Source organism: Euprymna scolopes, chromosome 42 (assembly GCF_053919585.1).
Source record: "Euprymna scolopes isolate OS-2025 chromosome 42, ASM5391958v1, whole genome shotgun sequence".
NCBI lineage: Eukaryota > Metazoa > Mollusca > Cephalopoda > Sepiida > Sepiolidae > Euprymna > Euprymna scolopes.
Window position 1 is genome coordinate 68,603,271 of NC_136523.1, and position 17,842 is coordinate 68,621,112.

Sequence of the window (17,842 nt, forward strand, 5' to 3'; positions counted from 1 at the left end):
AAGGGTTGTAAAGAGATAGCTTCGAATTTGTGGGTATTAAAACCAAAGCAAAATATGATGAAAGTAAAAATAAAATAGATACACCCCATAATTTATTATACCATACTTGTTCACACTGAAACACTTATCACAATATTCTGTGGATCTATATTAAAAACCTTGTTAAACTTTGTGACATATGTCCATTCTATGGAGGTCAGTCGCGAACGAACACCCCATAATTTTATTATACCATATTTCTTTAAAGTGAAACATAATTATCAAAGTATACTTACGCAGATAGATATGAACAGTCTTTATTAAAGTTTGTGCCTATTTCCATTCAATGGAGGCCAGGCACGAACGCAGGCCCCCACAATTTTATTATACCGTCCCTAGTTAAGTTAAAACATACTTATCAAAGTATTATTATGTACATCTATATCAAAAACACTTGTAAACTTTTTTTTAAATTTTTTATTTCAATACTTTGTAGACCAGGCGCATACGCAGACCCCACAATTTTAAGGAATCGTCATTTTACCAGATCAAACATAGCCATTCCTGTGTCTCGATACATCTATCATTTTATGTGATCAGTTTTCTATAATAGCCAACCATATAGGAGCCTATTCGTGACCAGACACACACAGAGACGTTCAGCCTTATATTATAGAAGAAGATATATATATATATATATATATATATATATATATATATATATATATATATATATATATATAAAATTGTAATTCAATGAATTTCAAAAAACTCTCATTGAAATGAAATGAAGTGGTTGAGTTTCATATCAAAGAATTTTTATTATTCTAAGCAAGACAAAGAATGCTTTAGAAAATTAATCTCCTTAACCTATAGGGTTTCGATGTCTACCATCTCATCAGAGGAGAGAAAATATTAGCAAATAGTTATAAAGGTATGCATCCTATTTGCTAAAGTCAGTGAGACATGGAAAGTCAAAGTGAAAATAATACATTTGTCAGAAGTCCTGTAGCAGGAGGATTTGTAGAAAAAGGATATGAATGTTTTTGTTGATCCAACTTGCTTGGTAAAATCCATATTATAGGTTCTTTACATCCGTTTGGTAATAATTTCCAAGCCATATACTGGGTAATCCGCATAGCTGTGTATATATCCGAATTCAGGCAAGTGCTTGTTTAAATTTGTTTCAGGTCCATCGAAATAATTCAGAGTCTGGTGGAAACCTTTTCATTAGAAGTTTATATTATTTTTAGTGGGGCGAAGTGTTAGGGAGATTAGGTAGTGGTAAGTGGTAGGAAGTGGGGTGAGACATATGTGCATATTCATCCTTATATACACATGAACACACATATACAAACACACACATACACACAATATACATATGTATGTATACATACAAAAGTACATACACACACATATATACTTACATATACACATACATATATATAAAAAAACATATATATACCTATACAGACATAAGCACACATATATGTACATAAATAGATATCTCTTCAAGTAAAATCAAAGAATCATAAAGTTTGACCGGTCGCTTTATTGAGGTCAGGAGGGACTTAGTTCGGGGGGGGGGGGAAGAGAAGAGGAGGAACAGAAGAATATAGAGATAAGAACAAAAACCAAAATAAAGCTATAAATAAAAATAAAAAGATGGGCCAAATACGTAAATGGAATAATTCTTTTTTTCCGGATTTTTCCTAGTTTCATCTCAAACCTCATTGTCAGTTTAAATCGTATTTGTTCTGTCAACTCAAGTTATATATACTGCCCACGAGGTTCTAATTATTATTAATTTTATACGTATCTATATTTCCCTTAGAAAGAGGATTGACATAAAGTTTAGAATATGCTAATGTTTATGAGCTAATTGTGAAATTAATTCTAATTTTATTGATGGAACGTTTTATCTTTATTTTATGATCCTTACGGTAATAGTTCAATGCTAAATAAGTTAAAACAAAGGTAATAAAGTACTGATAATACCTTACTGAAAAACGTTTAAAATCAGTAATATCCATAACCTTATGCTATTTAATAATATTTAACTGGGGAAATTTTCTACAGCTGCATTCCAATATATACAAAGTTACCTATATGTAGCAGAAGTAGCAATAACTAAAATGAGGGGAAAAAGAGCTTACCTCGGGTACGTCTGTTGTGTCACCGGTTGGGGGGAAAAGAGAATTCCAAGATGGCGTCCGGGGTTTTTTATTAGCGTTTACCCCATGCAACTCTCGGAAAATCACGTTTCTTTCTCATGTGATTATGCAAATGGATAATTCCCGGCCACTATAAAAGCAGGAGGCTAGAGACGAGTCGGCAGTGTCCTGCAAATTGTGTGTGTGGGTGTTTCTGGCGATTGGAGTGTGTCTTCTTTTACCACGGTTATCACGGACAGGAATTCCCTCTCTTCTGGAGGTGGGCGATATTGACTATTTTGAAGTTGTACTGTTGCTGACAGAACATTTATTTTTTTTGCCTACTACATTTTTGTTTCGAGCTATTTCGGCATGAATATGGCGAAGGTGCGGATAAGCAGTGATATTATCAAGCCGTTCTCTGGTGAGGGAGACATTGTAGCGTGGCTGAAAAAAGTGAGACTTGTCGCATAACTTCAGCAGGTGGATGACGTAGCGAGTCTGCTACCTTTATACCTTGAAGGCGATGCGCTGGCCCTCTACATGGAAATGGAGGAGGACGATCAAAAGAAAATAGACCAGATTGAGGCTCGATTAAAGGAGGCATTTACTGATGACGCGTTTGCAGCATATAGAAAAATAACTATGGTTAGATGGGCTGATGGATGTGTACGCCAACAAAATCAGGCAGTTGGTTGGATTGGCCGGATTCACAGGAGAAAGCTTAGAGAGACTCACAAAATTAATTTTTGTCACTGGATTCCCTGACACCATCTCAATTGCTCTTCAACAGGTGCCGAACATCAAAGCCCTGACCATGGGGGAGCTAATGTCGAGAGCGAGAATTTTGACGACGACTGGCGAACAAAATCAGGATGTGGTTGCGTCACACGCTCACCCAACAACAGGGCCCAGAATAATCCTGTTAACGTGACCTGTTTTAAATGCAATGTTAAAGGCCACCTTGCAAGGGACTGTCGAAAACGTGGAACACGGTGTTACCGTTGCGGTGAGAGTGGACACTGGGCTCGGAACTGCTCGGAAAACGAGCAAGGGGAGGACGCATAAGCGCCAGTCTCCTTCCCAACCAAGATGTGAACACGACGCTCCCGGTGATAAGCATCCATGTTGACGGGACACAATGTTTGGCGCTTATTGATACAGGATGCTCCAGGACAATTTTACATGCAGACCGGTGCCGGTCTTGGAGAAAAACAAACGTAAATGTCAACACAATTGGTGGAATGTCCCATGCGTGCTGCGGTGTTGGAACGGTCTCTGTATCCACTGATGAAGGTGTGTCTGCCAGAGTCGAAGTGTTGGTGGTGCATGGCAAACCACTGGGATTTGACTTGCTTCTAGGGATCGACGCCATAAAAGCTCTAGGTGTCGTTGTCAAGCCTACAGGATCAGTGCGGCTGGGCGCCAGGAAAAGTATTAAATGCGCAGCCATTTCTATCGATGAACCAGATTTCACTGCTACCTTTGACCATCAAAACCGAACGTGGACCGCATCGTGGAAATGGTCTGTGGACCACCCCCTGAAAGGCTGCATAATCGAGTGTCAGAGTACCCAGTGCCAGCAGAAATTCGTGAAGAATACACGCAGGAGCTCCACACCTGGATAGATAATGGTTGGCTCGTGCCATACCCAGAGGATAAATTGGGACCCCCCAAAGGTCTAATTCCCCTGATGGCTGTGATACAGCAGAACAAAGCCAAAGTGCGCCCAGTGATGGACTACCGGGAGCTAAATCATTACGTAGACGCATTTACGGCCAACACAGATGTTTGTGCGGCTAAGCTGCGTGAGTGGAGACAAAAAGGTGCTAACGTGTCTCTACTGGACCTCAGAAGAGCATACCTACAAGTCCGGGTCCATGAGACACTGTGGCCATACCAGACTGTGGAAATCGATGGGAAAAAATACTGTCTGACCTGTCTGGGGTTTGGTTTGAATGTGGCTCCCTTGATAATGAGAGCAATTGTCAGCGAAGTACTATCTCAGGAAGAAGTTATAAGCCGCGCAGCATCTGCTTACATTGATGACATTTTTGTCAATGAAGACGTGGTGCCCGCGACCCGTGTGAGAGAACACCTCGCGCAGTTCAGGTTGGAGTGCAAGAACCCAGAGCAGTTGAAGGACGGTGCATGGGTGCTGGGATTGGCAGTCAGGATGGAATGCAATGAACTGCGGTGGAAGCGAGGAAATGCAATTCCGGAGGCTCCCAGTATTGTTACGCGACGAACAATCTTTTCCCTGTGTGGTTGACTTGTCGGGCACTTTCCGGTGTGCGGTTGGCTTCGTGTGGCTTGCGGAATACTCAGAAGGAGAGTAAGTTCGGTAACGAAGGGCTGGGATGATGAAGCAAGGGACGCTGTACTACATTGTATGATGTTCGAAACCTTAAAATCTGTGCAACAGAACGATCCGGCACAGGGAAATTGGTGTGTGGACGGCAAAGAGCTGAATGTATGGGTCGATGCTAGCTCCCTAGTAATTGGGGCAGCCTTGGAGATGTGTGAAACTGTGTTGGAAGATGCATGTTGGCTGCGACCTGAAGATGACTCTCAACATATCAACTTGGCTGAACTGGATGCCGTATTGAAAGGCATCAATTTGGCTCTCCAGTGGCAGAGCAAGGTGCTACACATAAAGACAGATTCTGTTTGCGTATACCATTGGGTCTCGGACACGCTAACTGGAAAGGCGCGAGTACGCACCAAAGCAGCAAGCGAGATGCTTATTAGGAGGCGATTAAGCACTCTTAAGGAGCTCGTGAAAGAGTACGGGCTGACAGTGGATGTGACGCTGGTTCCATCAGCACGAAACATTGCTGACCGACTGACACGAGTGCCACAGCGGTGGTTTGAGGCAATGAAAAAGAAAAACGGTCTTGACCCAGTGATAGGCGCGGTCCACACAGACGAGCTGGATGAGAGTCAAATCATGGCTATTCACAAAGATAGTGGACATCCGGGGGTGCGACGCACTACCTACTTTGTCAGGAGAAGATGTCCAACCACGACAAAAGCAACTGTCAGAACGGTCATACAGAAATGCGAGGAATGTCAGTCCATTGACCCAGCGCCAGTCAGGTAGGAAAGGGAAAGCTGGAAGTTAACGAGAATTGGCAGAGAATTGGAATGGATATCATGCATTATGGCACCTTCCATTTTTTAACTTTAACAGACTGTGGTCCATCGCGTTTCTCCATTTGGAGGAAATTGGCAAGGCAGGACTCGGCAAGCGTGATTCATCAGTTGGAGGCAGTGTTCCTCGAGCGTGGCGCGCCGCATGAACTCCTTTTAGACAATGACACAGCTTTCTGCAGCAATATGTTCCAAGCATTTGCATGTAAATGGGGAGTTCACTTGCGATTCCGTTGTGCATACGCTCCAGCCGGGAATGGCATAGCGGAGCGATGTCACCGTACAGTGAAACGAATAGCGGCTAGAATGTGTTGTCCCATACAGGAGGCTGACTACTGGTATAACATCACACCAAGAGACGACACATCTCCCTCCACTGCGCCTGCCAACAGGATTTATCAATACGAAGTTCGAGTAAAGGAGACCAATCTCGCAACTGCGTCCCCAGGTCCCAAGAACAGCTTTTACCAGGTTGGAGATCGCGTATGGGTCAAAAGACCGCAAAATCGATGTACCACGAGGTTCAGCAAGGGTGAGGTGACCAAGGTGATCAGCCCTCAGTCAATTTTGGTGGACGGTGTGCCTCGTCACGTGAAGGATTTGCGCCCTCGCCATTATGTTGTTACATCGGAGGAAGAGGGAGACTCAGACAGTATGATGTCTTCTGAAAAGACAAAGAGTATGATGCAGGACGACGGAGAGGATTTTGAGCCATATAATGTACATACTGAAGAAAAGGAGGAAGGACCACCCGTCTTGCCTTTACGAAGGAGTACCCGACAGAGACGAATACTGCCCCCCTGCCCTGATTGTGAAACACCGCCTATGGAGCAGACTGGTGGCAATAATGGCGATGAGGAGGATGGCAGGGAGGAAGTGCTGCCTCCGGTTCTTCGGAGAAGTACCAGACAGAGACGACTGCCCCCCTGCCCCATTTGTGATCATGAGATGAGGGGGGAGTGTAGCAGAAGTAGCAATAACTAAAATGAGGGGAAAAAGAGCTTACCTCGGGTACGTCTGTTGTGTCACCGGTTGGGGGGAAAAGAGAATTCCAAGATGGCGTCCGGGGGTTTTTATTAGCGTTTACCCCATGCAACTCTTGGAAAATCACGTTTCTTTCTCATGTGATTATGCAAATGGATAATTCCCGGCCACTATAAAAGCAGGAGGCTAGAGATGAGTCGGCAGTGTCCTGCAAATTGTGTGTGTGGGTGTTTCTGGCGATTGGAGTGTGTCTTCTTTTACCACGGTTATCACAGACAGGAATTCCCTCTCTTCTGGAGGTGGGCAATATTGACTATTTTGAAGTTGTACTGTTGCTGACAGAACATTTATTTTTTTTGCCTACTACATTTTTGTTTCGCTATAAATACTTGAATACATATACACACACACACATACATATATATACATATGCATAAACATATCTACACATACATTTATATACATACACACGTACATATTCATGAACGCGTTCAATATATATTTTTTACATACACGCAACCATACAGTTTATACACACATACGCTCACTTATTCTATATATACTTACATCAAAGCCCACATATACCCACATATAACACGTGTTCAATATATACCCAGATCTACCCTCATAATGCAAAAAAAATAATATATTTAGACATAAAAAATGTTTTTAGACACAAAAAAAAAAATGTATACCATTATTTAACACTATTAATTATAGCAATAATTAGTGTATGTAACTTACCTAAGTTTATCATAGATATTTTTTATTTTTTATTTTTTAACTCTTACACTGCTAATTTAACATTAATAAGATGAAAAAAGTGTGATTGTGTAACTATGGTTATAGAATTTTATTAAACTAGTACCGAGCATTTTGAAAACATGATAATTGACTTAGTCAAAAACATAAAGTTTAAGAATAACCGGTATACACCTAACGGTACCACTAAGAAAATAAATAACTTTGTGAAAACAGTCAGTAAAAGTTCATATATATTTGTCCCACCCGATAGAATCAAAAACTATTATAAACTAGAATACAGCAATTATAAGAAATTTATATACAAAGAATTAAACAAATCTTATAAACCTGCCCCCGAAAACAAAATAGATGAAATCAACTTGGAAGCTAAAAACTTACTTAACATTATGAATGTCCATGAACATACAGAAATTGTCACTCCTGGCACTCCCAGATTTACACTGAAAGACCACAAAGAAAACTTCCACGAGAACCCTTCAATTAGACTTATTTGTCCATCTAGGTCGGACATTGGTCTAGTAAGCAAGAAAATCTTAGATAGAATCATACCTTCCATTAGAGACAAAGTTAAATTCCCACTCTGGCAATGTATGGAATCAGTTATAAACTGGTTCTTAAAACTTAAGAATAAGCAACAACTAAACTTTATCACTTTCGATATAAATAATTACTACCACTCAATCTCCCCAATACTATTAAAGAAGGCACTAATATTTGCAAAAAAGCATTCGGACATAACAAATTTAGAAATTAAATTAATCTTATTAGCCAGACGATCCCTAATTAATTTTGAAGGTAAATATTGGACAAGAAAAGATACTCCTAATGACTTCGACATAATAATGGGATCTTCCGATAGTGCACAAGTAACTGACTTAGTTGGTCTTTATTTATTAAAAGAAATTAGTATAGAATTCAGCAACATGCAAGGGGGGGCTATACAGGGATGACGCATTATTCGCCACCCCCGCTAGACCAAGACAATACAACAACACAATAAAAAAACTGCATGAATTTTTCAAAAACTTTGGATTAACTATAGATGTCGACTCAAATAAGAACACTTCCAACTTTTTAGACGTATCTTTAAATCTATGATATGAATCTTACACCCCGTACCATAAACCAAATCTAAACCTATTTTACGTACACAAACAATCTAATCACCCAAAATCAATAATCAAATCAATAGTTCCATCTATCTCCAAAAGAATATCAAATCTATCAGCGGACAAAAAAGCCTTTGACCAGGTATCGACATTCTACAATAATGCTTTAAGGAATTCAGGATATAAAGAACGCATAGAATATAACAAAAAACACCATTTAGCGAGAAAACTGCACTCAGTAATTACTCATAATATGACAATAAAAAATAACAGCAATAGAATAAGCCAAAATGTTCCTTACAATACAAATTTCCTCACTAAATACACAGCCACCAGCCCAATCCCAAATCAAAAATAATTTAATAAGAAGAGAAAAGTAAGACATAAGAATGCCATTTGGTTCAATCCTCCTTTCAGCTCCAATGTAAAAACTAATATTCCAAAAGAATTTTCCAGAATAGTGGAAAAATCCTTTAAATACCCTCATAAGTATAGTACCATATTAAACAAAAACTCCATAAAAATCTGATACGCCACAATGCCTAATCTAGCACAGACAATAATTTCAACAAATAACAGGAAAATTAAAAAAGTGCTGGATATACCAATTGACCTAATACCTAGTAACAAATGTAACTGCCTAAATAAAAATGAATGCCCCCTTAATAACGATTGCATACACAAAGACGTGGTATATGCCTGCACAGTTACGCAATTACCAAAACATAAAAACAACCAACCAAACGAGGAAAACAATGAATATAGTCGAAGCGTTCAGAACGCAAACATATATAGGGAAACATATGGTGAGGGCTCGAATAATAATAATAACAGAAACAATAACAGCCAGGCTAACCTATCCAATAATATAATTCCCAGTGAAGACCAGTTTAGGACTAACCAGAACCAAGGCTATGAATCCCCATGTCTCATCTTTGCCCAGCCCCCCAATATAGGACTCAATAGAAATGGGACCGATGAACAAATAAACAGTAATAAAACAAGGAAAACATTCACGTATATAGGTGCATCATCAAGCTTAATAAAAATAAGAATCTCAAACCATCTACATTCCTTCAGAAATGAAAGATCTCAAAACAATGAAAATAACAGTACATCCTTAACCAAATTAATCAACAGCCTAGAGGACAAGAAAATTCCATATTCAATTAAATGGAGAATACTGAATAAATCTAGATCATATGCCCCAGGGGATAAGTTTTGCAATCTTTGTATATCCGAGGCAGTTAATATCATAACCTTCAATAAACCAATAATAAATACCAAGAATGAGCTAGTGTCCAGATGTAAACACAAGAAAAAATTTAAATACAGCCATCTTAAAATAAAATAACATACACTCTCGGTATAAATGAGAAATAGGTAAAAACAAAGGACTAACTACACATCAGTCTTGGCTAAAATCTAAACAATTACTTTGTTAATATAATAATGTTCATTTTCTAAAGATCGGTTCTTAATCACCTCTTTTAACACATAAAATAACTTTCCCTTTTTGTATATATGTACATGTTAAGTAGAGCCTTACTATAAGCACATTAACATACTACAATTTAAATCTCCTACACGTAATTTGCACTCTAAGATCTAATTATAATAGTATTTCCAAAAACATGTAGCTTCCCAATTAAAGAATTTGAAATTCCGCCCCCATCTACTAACTAGAAAAGGAGTAAAAATTACCTATTGCAAGGTGATCTCCAGATCCGTACGTATAAACAAGAAAGAACTATACTCATTGATGCGTCATCCCTGTTCGGTACTAGTTTAATAAAATTCTATAACCATAGTTACACAATCCCACTTTTTTCATCTTATTAATGTTAAATTAGCAGTGTAAGAGTTAAAAAATAAAAAAATATCTATGATAAACTTAGGTAAGTTACATACACTAATTATTGCTATAATTAATAGTGTTAAATAATGGTATACATTTTTTTTTTTTTGTGTCTAAAAACATTTTTTATGTCTAAATATATTATTTTTTTTTGCATTATGAGGGTAGATCTGGGTATATATTGAACACGTGTTATATATGGGTATATGCGGGCTTAGATGTAAGTATATATAGAATAAGTGAGCGTATGTGTGTATAAACTGTATGGTTGCGTGTATGTAAAAAATATATATTGAACGCGTTCATGAATATGTACGTGTGTATGTATATAAATGTATGTGTAGATATGTTTATATATATATATATATATATATATATATATATATATATATATATATATATATATATATATATATATATATATGTATGTATGTATATATATGTATATGTGTGTGTGTGTAGATGTATGTGTGTGTGTGTGTGTGTGTGTAGATGTATTCAAGTATTTATAGGTAACTTTGTATATATTGGAAATGCAGCTGTAGAAAATTTCCCCAGTTAAATATTATTAAATAGCATAAGGTTATGGATATTACTGATTTTAAACGTTTTTCAGTAAGGTATTATCAGTACTTTATTACCTTTGTTTTAACTTATTTAGCATTGAACTATTACCGTAAGAAGGATCATAAAATAAAGATAAAACGTTCCATCTATAAAATTAGAATTAATTTCACAATTAGCTCATAAACATTAGCATATTCTAAACTTTATGTCAATCCTCTTTCAAAGGGAAATATAGATACGTATAAAATTAATAATAATTAGAACCTCGTGGGCAGTATATATAACTTGAGTTGACAGAACAAATACGATTTAAACTGACAATGAGGTTTGAGATGAAACTAGGAAAAATCCGGAAAAAAAGAATTATTCCATTTACGTATTTGGCCCATCTTTTTATTTTTATTTATAGCTTTATTTTGGTTTTTGTTCTTATCTCTATATTCTTCTGTTCCTCCTCTTCTCTTCCCCCCCCCCCGAACTAAGTCCCTCCTGACCTCAATAAAGCGACCGGTCAAACTTTATGATTCTTTGATTTTACTTGAAGAGATATCTATTTATGTACATATATGTGTGCTTATGTCTGTATAGGTATATATATGTTTTTTATATATATGTATGTGTATATGTAAGTATATATGTGTGTGTATGTACTTTTGTATGTATACATACATATGTATATTGTGTGTATGTGTGTGTTTGTATATGTGTGTTCATGTGTATATAAGGATGAATATGCACATATGTCTCACCCCACTTCCTACCACTTACCACTACCTAATCTCCCTAACACTTCGCCCCACTAAAAATAATATAAACTTCTAATGAAAAGGTTTCCACCAGACTCTGAATTATTTCGATGGACCTGAAACAAATTTAAATAAGCACTTGCCTGAATTCGGATATATACACAGCTATGCGGATTACCCAGTATATGGCTTGGAAATTATTACCAAACGGATGTAAAGAACCTATAATATGGATTTTACCAAGCAAGTTGGATCAACAAAAACATTCATATCCTTTTTCTACAAATCCTCCTGCTACAGGACTTCTGACAAATGTATTATTTTCACTTTAACTTTCCATGTCTCACTGACTTTAGCAAATAGGATGCATACCTTTATAACTATTTGCTAATATTTTCTCTCCTCTGATGAGATGGTAGACATCGAAACCCTATAGGTTAAGGAGATTAATTTTCTAAAGCATTCTTTGTCTTGCTTAGAATAATAAAAATTCTTTGATATGAAACTCAACCACTTCATTTCATTTCAATGAGAGTTTTTTGAAATTCATTGAATTACAATTTAATTTATTTGCTCTATCTTGCATATCGAGCAATTTTTGATTTAGATGGGATAACTTATAGAATCTTATTGCCAGTAATATTTTGTAAACCTACAATCTCACGTTTACATAACCACTGATTGTTAAATAAAAACTATTCCAAAGTATATATATATATATATATATATATATATATATATATATATATATATATATATATATATATATATACATAATGATTTTTTTTTAATGAAATACTTGTACTTTAACATAATTTCAATACAGTTTTTTTATTTCAAATTTTTTATTTTATTAACAGTGCATCTAAGAGCTTTTACCAATTCTCTTAACGGTACTTCTTTAGTTTAATCAAGACATTAAAAAATGAAAATATTGATAAAAAAATTATATTGCGCGTATCAATTATGAAATTAAGTTCTCCTAAAAAAATTTCACTTAATTTGCTCATGTTGTTTTTTTTTTTACAGAGGCAAATCAAATTTTAATGAGATCGAGTGTATCGTGGCTATCTTGCTTATTTTGCGGACGAGGGGGTGCCTTGAAACGAAAAAGGAATTAACAACAGACAAAATGAAAATGGGGTTAAAGAAGGACAGAGAAACTCTGTAAAATAAGTGAAAAAAAAATGAAAATATTTATCTCGGTATTTTTTCTGCCCATGTTTCAAAATAATCTCGTCAAATTTTGACATGCGAAATAGGCAAGATGGTGGGATACGATTGATTTCATTAAAATTTGATTTTCTTCTGTAAAAAAAAAACTTTTTGATCAAATTAAGTGAAATTTTTTATGGGAACTTAATTCCATAACAATATATTTTTTTTCAATATTTTTATTTTTTAAGTCTTGATTAAACTAAACAAGTATCCTTTTAACATTATTACATGCTAAAAAAGCTCACTCTGGAGAGATTTTTTTTCAACAGTCCCGTGTGCAACCAACACATACCGTTGATATGACAACACAAGGAAACGGACATGTAATAAACTCACAAGATGAAAGGTAGATTTAAAACTCGTTTCATTAGTCGTTGTTTACACGATGATACTACTGTAATAGCGTTTGCACATGCGTAGTGAAACCCGGATGTTAGTTGGTTTCTTAGTTCAAGGGACACTACTCTGTCTGCACATGTTACATACATTACATCCCTCCACCCATAGTTCCGAATTACTTGTTTATGTGACATAGTCTTTCAAGTGCTTCAGTTTGTTTTTTGTTCTTTCACTACATCTAATGGTTTCTCTTACTGGGGCCTCCTACTGTGTATTCCCCACTCCATTTGTTGTTTCCTGGTCCGGACTGAAGCTACCTGGACTGTTTGAAATGTTCGGAATGTACTGGGCATAATAATTTATCATCCCCAGAAAAACTTGTAGCTCCTTTACCGATGTTGGGCATGGTGCCTGCTTGATCGATTTCACTTTTTCCTCTGCAGGTTTTATGCCTTCCTTGTTTACTATGTGACCAAGATATAATACCTCGGGCACTAAAAATTTGCATTTTTCCCGGTTTAATTTAATTCCACTTTTTTCTAGCCTGTTTAAAGCTTCCTCCGGGGTCTCTAAGTGTTTTTTCCTGGTTTTGCCTGTCAGTAGAATGTCGTCAATTCTAACAATTACATTTTCAATGCCCTGCAAAATGTTTTCCATAGTTCTCTAAAATATTCCTGGGGCTGATTTCAATCCATAGCATAGTCGGTTGTACATGAAAAGGCCTTTATGAGTATTGATAGTTGTTAATTTTCTAGATTTTTCATCCATCAGTAATTGCTGGTAAGCTTGGCTTAAATCTAGCTTGGTATAGGCTTCACCTCCACCCAATGTCGCATACAGATCTTCTGTTTTGGTATTGGATAATTATCCAATTTAGTGACTGGATTGATTGTCACTTTATAGTCCCCACAAATACGTACAGACTGATCCGCTTTTAAAATGGGTACTATTGGTGTAGCCCATTCAGAGAATTCAACTGGTGAAATTGTTCCTTCTTTTTGCAGTCTTCCTAATTCCTCTTCTATTTTCTTCTTCAGCATATAGGGTACTGACCTTGGTTTGAAATACCTGGGTTTCGCCTCTGGGTCTATATACAAACTGGCCTGGGTTCCTTTCACTTGACCTAACTTCCCATCGAACACAGCCTCATGCTTTGCTAATATTTTTTTCAATTTGTCTTGGTCAGTCTCCTTTATTGTCTGCACCTTAAAAATCTCCTTCCATAGCAACCTCACATGTTGCAGCCAGTTTCTTCCCAGGAGTGTGGGTGAATCCCCTGCTACCACAATTAACGGTAATTCCACCCGACGACTGTCCAACTGCACTGGAACTTTTGTTTGTCCAATCACCTGGATGCAATTTCCCGTATAAGACCTAAGACGCACTTTTGTGGGCTCCAGCAACTTTTTGTTGTTTATTTTTTTCCACGTTTTTAGTCCCATTATCGTTACAGATGCTCCTGTATCTATCTCCATAGAAACCCTCTTGTCACAAATGTTGATGTCTACACAATAGGGGTCTACTTTTTCCAGTGGCACTCTGATCCTATTTATGGTATAAACTTCCTCGGAATTATCCGAGTCTGTGGCTTCCACTTCTATTTGCCTCACTGAATTTTTTTCTTTTCTAACCTATTGGGGGGTTTCTTTTTCATGTTTAATTTAAAACATTTCTCTGCCATGTGCCCTTGTCTTTTACAGTAGTGACACATGACATATTTAAAAGGGCACTTACTTGTTTCGTGTGTTGCTCCACAACGAGTACACTCTTCTTCCGACCTTTCATTCGATCTGGTCTCATATTTTATTTTTTTGGTCTGCCTCCGTGGTGGTGTGAAAATTTTGTTTACTTCTATTTTTTTTGTTTGAATATCTCGTAAATGTTTGGAGGCAGATTCGATGTTGACCGCTATTTTGAAAGCTTCGTTAAAAGTTATTGTGTCTTTCTCTGCTAGTAGTCTCCTCTGAATATTGTCATCGTTTACTCCTACTACGAGTTTATCCCGTAGCATTTCGTCCAAAAACGTTCCAAAACGACAATCTTCACACATGCTTCTTAATTCTGCCACATAATCTGTGATCGACTCGCCTGGTTGGCGGTTTCTCGTATAAAACTTAGTTCTCTGAACGATCACAGACGGCTTTGGGCTGAAATAATTTTGCATGAGTTTGACCAGTTCGTCAAATTCTTTATCTTTCGGTTTTTCTGGAGCTAATAAACTTGATATTTGTTTATATACCTTGCTCCCACAAACTGATAAAAGAATCGCTCTCCTCTTTTTCACGTGAGCTGTATCGTCGGGTATCTCGTTTGCTTCGAAAAAGTTCTCCAGACGTTCGATATATTGATCCCATTGTTCACTTGTACTATCAAACGATTCCAAACGACCGAAAGTAGCCATAATTCGTTTTTTATTCGAATCCTCGTCGCCAATTTGTAATAAACTCACAAGATGAAAGGTAGATTTAAACTCGTTTTATTAGTCGTTGTTTACACGATGATACTACTGTAATAGCGTTTGCACATGCGTAGTGAAACCCAGATGTTAGTTGGTTTCTTAGTTCAAGGGACACTACTCTGTCTGCACATGTTACATACATTACAGGACATTTTGCGGCAAGATGAGAGATTAGGTGGCAAAATAGTCTCGATCCCTATATCATATAAAAGGAACCAAATGTCCGCCATAGTGTTCTGTTACATTACTATCCCAACAATATGTAAAAAATCAGTACTTCAGAAGTTAACAGTTTTAAATTAGCAGAACTTCTTTTTAAAAAATAAACAATTTCTACACACAAACACGCATATTTTTGCATACAACTATGGCCACCAGCAATAACATAAGAAATGAAATTGCTTAATATCCGGAAAACTACTTATTTGCGGAAAATTTCAATGCAATATTTGTTTTCAGCATACCTGAAAACCTTCAAAAGTTGTCATTTAAAGGAAAATGTTAAGATGGGAACCAAGTAAAAATTTACCGTTTTAAATTATAAAAAGTTTTATTTATATTGTTTAAAATTAAAAACAAAAAATGTTTATATTGTTTAAAAAAATTTTTTAAAGTTATATATATATTGTTTATTGTTAAAAATAAATAAAAAGTGTTTACTCTTTTTTTAAAGTTTGGTTTATATTGTTTATTTTTGAAAAAGAAGTTTTGCCTATTTAAAACTGTTAAATTCTAAAATACCGATATTATCCCTATATATAATAAAAGAGGCGCAGTTTTCCCCCTCTGGACCAAAATACAGTAGGTTTACAACAGCAGATGGCACATACAAATTTATTATGTTTACATTATTAGCAATACCTTATTGTGCTATAGAACGACATTTTAGACACATTAATTTGTAATATTAAAAACATTATATTTATACATTGATTCTTTTACTTTTCCTTTGCTTCATAATTATAATATTTCGTTTACTCTATTTAAGAGAGAGAGACAGAGAGAGACAGAGAGATTGCGAGGGAGAGACAATTAGAGATAGACAGATACAGAGAGTGGGAGAGAGGTAAAGAGAAATCAGCGGTGTTATACTTTTATTTATGTCACTAATTCATTAACGTGTTATAAGGGTTAATTCAAAGCCACTTTGTTATTACCGGCCTTCCTTGAACAGAGGAATTTACACCGATTAGCACTATAAATAGCGATAGTAATTCCAACACCGGTGAGAAAGATGCGACTGCACTTCAACTGTTAGCCAAGTGCCCAGCAGATATACACGCTTTCCTATCTTTGTACATTATTGTTAATATACTTGTTCCTTAACCGAACCTCGACTTGATTGTTCTTATTTTCACTGTTGTTCCACGACACAACACACTTACAATTCGCTAAAAGTGTTTACTTTTCTTCGCCTCCTTTTCTACTTAGCTTTCCATGTTCCACGTTCGCACCTGGGAACTACCAGTAACTTTTTTTTTTTTTTTTTTTTTTTAACTTTTTTTGTTTGCTTGACACGGTACTAACTGCTATTTGCACTTTTCAATAAGGGGTTGCTTAATGTTTTAACTTTTCTTTTACACCTGTGGGCTCGTAAGGCAAATAACTAATATTAAATGTTTTGCTTCTATTTATAAACCCACATATGTCACAAACCAAAATACAATTGCAGTTTGCTTTTATGTATATTTGAAAGCCGTTCTAAAAGTGAAGAGGTTGCTGGTTGGGCTACAACAACAACAACACCAATAGAAGTACTTTAATTTTGTACATGGAAAGAGGGGATACTAACACTGGGCAACGCTAGTTAACGAGTCCTGCTAGTTGTTTATATACTGTTGGCATAGTGTGAGAAATTTAATCTCACATAATTTAGGACTAACTGGCAGAGAGAAATTGACACAATGAATGAAAGGCAAATTTACCCGATATGATAAAAACCAATAGTCTTTCTTCTGAGTTGCAAAATCGTTGCATCATTTTGCATTTCGGCCAAGTCTGGTAGGTGATTCTTCATAAGAAGTGTTAGTTAAATCTCTACTGCATGGAGTTTGAGTGTTCTTGGTAAATGGATCCATTCAATTATGATTCCAAAAGAAAGGGGTCGATTAGTTCCGCTGAATAGTTAATTTCAATATCAGCATTTTTAGCCGATTTAAAAAAAAAATGATCGAGGAATGAAACCTAATTAGTTAGGTAAAATAGTCTCACTGAGGAGAGAAGAGAGGGCTCTAGTCGCCCTTAAATTAACGAGTCCATGAATGTTTGAAGGAGAGACCTAAACATGGTCCTTCCAGTAAGAAATATATATACAAACTGAAGTTTTTTTTTGTTTTGAACATCCCGCGTCTGCGTGGGATTCAAATTTAAATCAGCCAATCAAAAGATTGTAATAAAACATGACATCAAATTCTGATCAATCAATGAAAGTTCGCATTTCAAATCATGCAATTTCTGACAATAGTAACATAATAATGATTAGGAAAATTTGGTTCCTTTTATGTGATATAGGG

The 17,842-nt window shown here is 36.4% G+C and overlaps 1 protein-coding gene across 1 annotated transcript in view; it reads right to left on the bottom strand.

The window, feature by feature from the left end:
• Positions 1-15,404, bottom strand: part of LOC145267177 (uncharacterized) — an 84,690-nt gene extending 69,286 nt beyond the window's left edge. Inside the window, exon 1 of the mRNA XM_080123238.1 lies at positions 14,606-15,404. Within this exon, the coding sequence (XP_079979364.1) occupies positions 14,606-15,272 (667 nt within the window). The 5' untranslated portion in view covers positions 15,273-15,404. The remainder of the gene's footprint in view (positions 1-14,605) is intronic.
• Positions 15,405-17,842: the final 2,438 nt, after the last annotated feature.